General features: G+C 47.0%; 1 protein-coding gene across 1 annotated transcript in view; it reads left to right on the top strand.

The window, feature by feature from the left end:
* Positions 1–6862, top strand: part of LOC102483416 (sushi domain-containing protein 4) — a 133167-nt gene continuing 126305 nt past the window's right edge. The window contains exons 1-2 of the mRNA XM_027769662.1: positions 1–89; positions 667–843. Coding sequence (XP_027625463.1) covers positions 702–843 — 142 coding nt within the window. The 5' untranslated portion in view covers positions 1–89; positions 667–701. The remainder of the gene's footprint in view (positions 90–666; positions 844–6862) is intronic.

Raw genomic sequence — 6862 nt, 5'->3', positions numbered from 1 at the left:
CGGCAGCAGAGGTCGCGCACAGATGCGGGTTAGGCTGGCGGGGGGAGGAGGCGGAGGAGGGAAGGAAGCTGCATGCATGAGCCCCACAGGTAAGACCCAGCCCGGAAGGGGCTCGCCATCCCGGGGGCGGCGCGCGCAGGTTGGGGGGGAGTTGGTGCCCGGCTCTGCTCCCCGAGGGAGGAATTTTTTGACAGCGCAGAGAAATCTCTCATTGGGGACTGGGGCAGAAGAACCCATCCCGATCCCGGGAAAACCAGAGGAGTAGCCGGAGGAGCCGGTGGCTCATTGCGAGATTCCTAAGAGTGGAACGCTTAGGCCCAAGGAAAAGTGTTTTCTCAGCCCCGAGACGCTGCGAGGCTTTAGACTTTCCTGTCATGGTCACAGCCACCGAATCCCAGGGACCGGCGCCGAGCCAATGTGCGCTAACCCCTGCCCTCCCCCCTTCGCCCCCTTCCCCCCGCGCAGCATCCCACGGCGGCTGTTAGTGTCCCCCGTGTGGGGGCAGGGGGGGATCTCTCTCTGGGAAAGGGGGCCGGGGCCGTGCGGGGGAGGAACCGGGATGGAGCTGGGAAAGCCGAGGCGCTGCGTCCCAGGGCGAAGGTGGGGGAGCGCGGCCCCCGAACCCGGGCAGCCTGGGGTACCTTCGTGTTCCACTCCCGGTTGCAGACTCTGGCAAGCTGGATGCCCTCTGTGGATGAAAGATGTATCATGGAATGAACCCGAGCAATGGAGATGGATTTCTAGAGCAGCAGCAGCAGCAGCCTCAGTCCCCCCAGAGACTCTTGGCCGTGATCCTGTGGTTTCAGCTGGCGCTGTGCTTCGGCCCTGCCCAGCTACCCGGCGGGGCGGGCGTGGTTGGCAGGCCAGCCCTGCCCCCAACCGCCTACACCCAGACTTCAGGGGTACCAGAGAACTCAAGGGCACCAGTGCATCCTAGCTTAAGACCTCCCCTTAACACCCCCCCCCGCCCCCTTCAAAGCCCCTGGAGTTCCCAGAAAATTCCTCTATGGAGCCTGTATGGATCACACACCCACCTTCTGTCTGAAGCTTCCCAGGCTGCCAGCCTGGCTGGAAAGACAATAAAGCCTGCCTCACTAGTCTCTCTTTGGCCAGGAAAGAGGGAAATAGAAAGGTGGTGTATTTGGAGACCTCTGACCCAGCCAGGTGCATGCCCTCAACAGACAGAGGTGAGATTTCAGCCTCTGGTTTTCAAGCAAGTCTCAAGAACCCCCTTTGAGAATGTAAAGGTTCTGAAAACATGGCCAGACTGGCTACAGCACAGGGTTATTTGAAAGTTAACTTTCCTTGAGAGGTGATGTGTTCATCCAAGTCTGTGCGTGTTGGGGGGCAGGGAGGAATGCAGAGGTTTTCCTTCAGGTGCATTTCTGGAAGACTGCTTGGTTTATCCAGGTCCGATTTACATGGAGAATGGAGTCAAGTGGAGTTAGCTTCAATATGATTGACACCCTCCATCTCCATAGGCAGCTGACCTATTGATATAACATAGTTGGTTCTGTGGGGGAGGGGCTCTCTTCCGCTTGTGGTAGAGAAAGGCAGATGGAATTCCTGGGTGAATTTCAGAGCTTGGGAGTCTCTGCCTCCACTGTCCATTACTGTCCATCATTCCTATCCATTCCAAATTTTTGAGAGAATCCTGATTGTGAATATGTGAAGAGGACCGAACCATGTTTCCAGAGCTATAGTACTGTTAATATATACATAAATTAGAATTGGTTGAAAAGCAAGTATTGATTGGTATGAGTAAACTGTTTTCGTGTTTTAAAATATTGCTGCTTCAGAGAATTCAGAGGTGAAGATGAAAAAAAAAACAAAGAATGAAAATTTAGCAAGAGTGGGGGAGGGGAGAGCCAAGTTGGGCTTTAGCATAGAGTGATCAATAACACCAGCGTTCTGCCTAAGCATCGAAGAGCTGCCCAGAGTATTCAGGTGTTTACTGCGATGTTCATGTTGGTCAGAATTAGTTGGAAAACATTTGCTTTGGGTCAGGATTTGTTGTTGTTTGTTTAAACAAGGGGTAACTTTTTTGGTGCTCCTATGCTTTATAACAATGTCTCTGAGGTAGGCTTCCTCTTTGCGGAGGACAAGGTCAAGCGTGAGGCCAGCCTGGCATTGTGTGGCCTTCTTGGCTCTGCTCAGGGACTGTATCCCACCCTGGATGCTAGCTCAGCTTCGGTGTGGTGGGGACAGATGGGCAGGTTGGCACTGAGGTGCCCTGGTCTTACCCCTTCTCTCGTCATTTCCCAGGTCTAGTTTTTATTTCCTCAAACTTGGTCCATACCATTTTCCATCCACTTGGTCCATTTTTCCCATGTGGATGACAGAGTAGTAATCGGTCCATCTACAGATATCGTGTCTGTGATTGGACGTGTGTGGTCTGAGCACAGCCTGAATTTGAAGGCTCCTTTGTGATTACAGAGCATCTTCCCCCAGGATCCCTGTACTTAGTGCACAGCATGGACCCTCCATCGCCCACCTGTGACCCGTGTGCTGCCCACAGCATGCCCTTTATCCCTTCCCTGGCAGGGGGGACTATGTCAAGCAACAAAATTCTGATCTTTGGAGGAGTGGGTGGGAATAAGGCTTGACTGTCCCCTCTCAGTTTCAGACCTCCTTCTTTTCAGTATTCATATGCTGCGGAAAGGCTATCGGCCTGTTTCACCTTGAACTCCTTCAGGCTGAGAATGTGATTTCTAGAAGAAGATTTATCATTTCAGAATTCCTTTATGAATGAACAGTTTGGATGGGGAAGGAGTGTGGGGGGACATTCCATGGAATTCACTAGCTGATTTTCTATCATAGGAAAGAAATCCACATGGAGGCCTCCAGGATGGCAACAAAAATAAATTCATCTTAGCTCTAGACCTGTAAAACTTTAATGTGTGTAGGAATCACTTGGGATCTTATTAAAGGCAGATTCTGATTCAGTGGTCTGGGGTGGGGCCTGAGATTCTGCATTTCTAATCAGCTTCCAAGGGACTCAGTTGCAACTGGTTCAAGGACCACACTTTGATTAGCAGTGCTTTAGACGGAGGTACTCCTTAAATAAGTCGCTTCTGATGCCAGACTCTGTGCCATCACTCTCAGTTACCAAATGCAAATGGCTTACAAGGGAGCAGAAGTCTCACCCAATATCTAATCGTTAGGTGAGACTGCAGGGTTGAGAATCAGCGCTCAGAGAGTGCTTTTCTTTTTGTATCCACAAAAAAAGAAAAAAGAGTGTGTATTTAATAGACACTGTTGTGAGATGTGGATTTTCATTTTTGATTGCTTTCAATAGAAAAAGAAAACCACAATGGCAAGATATAATAGTCTCAGCTAGGAGGAGAAAAGCATATGCCCAATCTAAGTTATTACAGAGAAAACCTGAACTAGAAAGGGAGAAATTGAGAAAATGATCAGACAAAGAAAAAAGGGAAAAAAGAACTCCATCAAAAACGAAATGCTTTGTCCTAGAAAGCCAGGCATCTGTTCAGTTCTTTGAGTCCTTAGGAGAGCTTTTATGAACCTGACTTGGACTTAGGTGGCTTTTCAGGGGCTCTCTCTAGGTTATTTTATGTAAGTTAGGAAGAAGGACCCTCATTCGCGGCCGTCAAGACTGACTACCCTGAGAGGACTAACACCAGGCCAAGGGGGAGAGAGAGAACCCTGCTGTTCTTGGAACCTGCATGGAGCGTAGGTAGCTGCCTCTCCCTCCTCTGCCCCAGTACAATTCAGCAGACTCTGCCTGCTAGGTTCTGAGGGATGCCGGGAGTGGTCCATCCAAGCTTAAAGGAAAAACACTGGCTATTTGCTCCATACATCGCTCCTTGCAGTTAAATTTGTTAGCACTCTGTCTTTTTTTTTTGGGGGGGGGGATTTTTGCTATAGGGCGCGTGTGCTCGCCAGACAGACAGAGACATAGAGACAGAAAGCGAGAAATCACCCCCCAGGAGGAATGGTCACACTGCAATCCCTTCTCCTCCATTCTCCTCTGGGAATCTTGGGTATGCACGCACATGCCCTCGGTGTGAGTTTTAAGCTGCCGGGTCCAGGACGCGAACCGCGGTCGACTATGTGGGAGTCCAGCTACACAGCCATTACGCTAACTGCTGGTTCCCAGCACTCTGTCTTATCAGGACCAATGGCTGAGCTTTTGTGGTGCTGGGCCTCGGGAACCTCAGTTTCCTCATCTGCAAGGTGAGGATGAGGATGCCTAACTTACAGGTTGGTGTGAGGGATGGAAATCATGGAGGCACTGGAGGTCAATGTAAAAGGCAGTAGGGAGGAGAGGGCTAATTCGATGCTGGACTCTTCCAGCGTTTGCCTTATTCGTTTAATAAATATTGAGTGTCTATCCCTGAACCAAGCACTGTTGCATCTAATGTTCTTTTTACTCAGAAGAACCCTGCTTTACTCTCCAGTTTTTGTTCAAGGAACAGATTTTTCATCAAGACTCCATTTAAGTGCCATAATCTCTTCTATATTCCTTAGTAAGTTCTCCACTTGTTGGGTTTCCATGCACCAGGTATAACCCTCTGTCACAGCATTGTCTTATGCCCTAGTCTGCAAGCCCATTGAGGGCAAGAACCTTGGCTTTATTCATTGTTGTGTCCCAGGCACCCAACACAGCATAGGACACCCATAGATACTCAGCTTATGTTGGTTGAGGGCAAGAAAAAAGGTTCTCAACTGATTTCCATGCTTTTAGAAAATAATTACCATGGGTGATTTATGAAAGTGTCATAGTTTCATGGCAGTTGAGGCCACATCCAGCTGGAAGTGGTCTGGAAGGTTGGAAGAAAAATCAAGAAAGGCCCTAAAGAAGAAGTGGCGCTTAGGATGGGATGTGATGGGGAAGGTGAGGGTTGGAGCACCTCAGAGGGAGAAATACTTTGTGCAGAGTTGTGGAGGTGATTACAAGATCGGACTCTTCAGGGAGCATAGAACAGTCTGGTTGTTGCAGAATGCAGAGTACCTATAGGGAGCCAGTAGGGTAGAAGGAGTAACAGACCAGGACTTATCGTAAGGGTCCTAGTGACACACATCAGGCAGTGGGGGCCCACTGGAGGGTTTAGAGCAGGAGTGGAATACCATGCAAGTTGCGCTTATTTTCCTTTCTCTGCCTCCAAGTCTCTGACAGTGAGTTAGGGTCCTAGTGTGTCTGGATTAAGGTCCTTGAGGTCTTGTCTGGGTCCTGGGCTGTAGCAGTGGGCAGTGTGGCAGCAGGTAGGAACAACTGAATTGTAGATGTGAAGCTTTTAGTTTCATTGAGAAACATTTTCTCACATGCTACAGTGAATGCTTATCATGCAATGCTACATCTGAAATCCACAATTGCAAACTGTACTTAGCTCGATCTGTAAAACAAGTCCCAACTCACCCAACTCCAAAGTAAGTCTTCAACAAAAGGCTACCTTCATACAAGCAGCTTGGAAACTCTTTCGGTTTATCCACAGGATGAAATCTGAAAGCTTTTGGAGGCAGAAGGATTTCATATAAAAAGTAGTGAACCTCTCATCTCGGAGGCCTGAAGAGGCAAAGTCTGAGAGAGAATCAGAGGTTCTTTAATTCCTGAGAGTAATGAAGAGTGTGGGTGAAGATTTCTCTCCAGTAAATATTGATTAGCTGTGTGAGAAGTACCCAAATTATTCTAGTTCTGGTATCAGAAGCATGTTTCCGAAGCTTAGGAAAGGCCAAGGAGACTTGTCCTTAGGCGGGAAGCTCTAGCATAAAACAGTGACTCTACATTTCTTATAAGAGAGACCGTCTCTGATATTAAATAGCTCTGTCGCTTCAGGTGGATTGGGAAACTTCTCAACTCACATCATCCCGTATCACGCACACTCTGATTCTGTGATTATAGAAATGTGATGGGTTCAGAACTCCGAGTAGAGCTGACCTTTTTTTTTTTTTTTCATCCAGTCATCATTTTCTAGTGTTTGTCACATGTCCTGGGGACATACAATTGAGATGACAGTCTTTAGTCCTGAGGAAACATATAAGGATCAATTTATTCTCAAAAGTTGCAATGCAAAAGGCTTGCATAAAATTATTTTTTTCACATAGCATTTTTAGTTTGATTTAAAATTTAGTGTTATTTATTGTGGCTATTGAGAAAAGTCATTTTTCAGACTGCTTCTGTTGATCTGTGCTTTATTTTGAAAGCTCATTTGGTGTTTGATAATTGAAATAACCACACATAGCAACGATATGTCTAAATAGGTCATTGGAATCGTTGCCTCTGAATTGAGGGAAAGAAAAGTGTTGAGAATAAACCTTCTACTTTTTTTTTTTTTTTTTTTCAAACATAGTGTAAAACTCATTCCACCAAAACTCACTGCAACCTATAGGCAGGTATTTAAGATTCTCATGGATCTGGCATAGCATCATGTTGATTTGTTAGCTTACTGTCACGAGAACACACTGTTCATTTGTTGCTAACTATGGGAGATTGGGGAAGGACTGGAACACAATCTTAAACTGGCCAACATCTGAGTGATGGATAAAAGTTTCCGAATCTTTAACAATATCAACTATGTGCCAATGCTGTTCTCCACTCTCAACACATATTAGCACATTGAATTCTTCACAGCAACTGTATGAGGTAGACATTAGTATTTTATAGAAGAGAAACTTAAGCTACGGAAAGATAAAGCAACTTGTCCAGGGCTTCCTGGCTAGTAAGTGAGGCATGGTGACCCTGATTATCTGATTTATTTATTTATTTATTTTAATTTGTTAGAGGGCATGTGTGCTCACCAGCAAGAGACACACACACAGAGAGAAGGTGAGAAAGCACCCCCTGGGGGATGGCCATATCACCATCCTTTCTTCTTTATTCTCCTTCTGGGATTTTGGGCAC

The sequence above is a fragment of the Tupaia chinensis genome, unplaced genomic scaffold, assembly GCF_000334495.1.
Source record: "Tupaia chinensis unplaced genomic scaffold, TupChi_1.0 Scaffold150175_1, whole genome shotgun sequence".
NCBI lineage: Eukaryota > Metazoa > Chordata > Mammalia > Scandentia > Tupaiidae > Tupaia > Tupaia belangeri.
The sequence above is the reverse complement of the archived record's forward strand: the minus strand, read 5'-3'. Positions and strand labels throughout refer to the sequence as shown.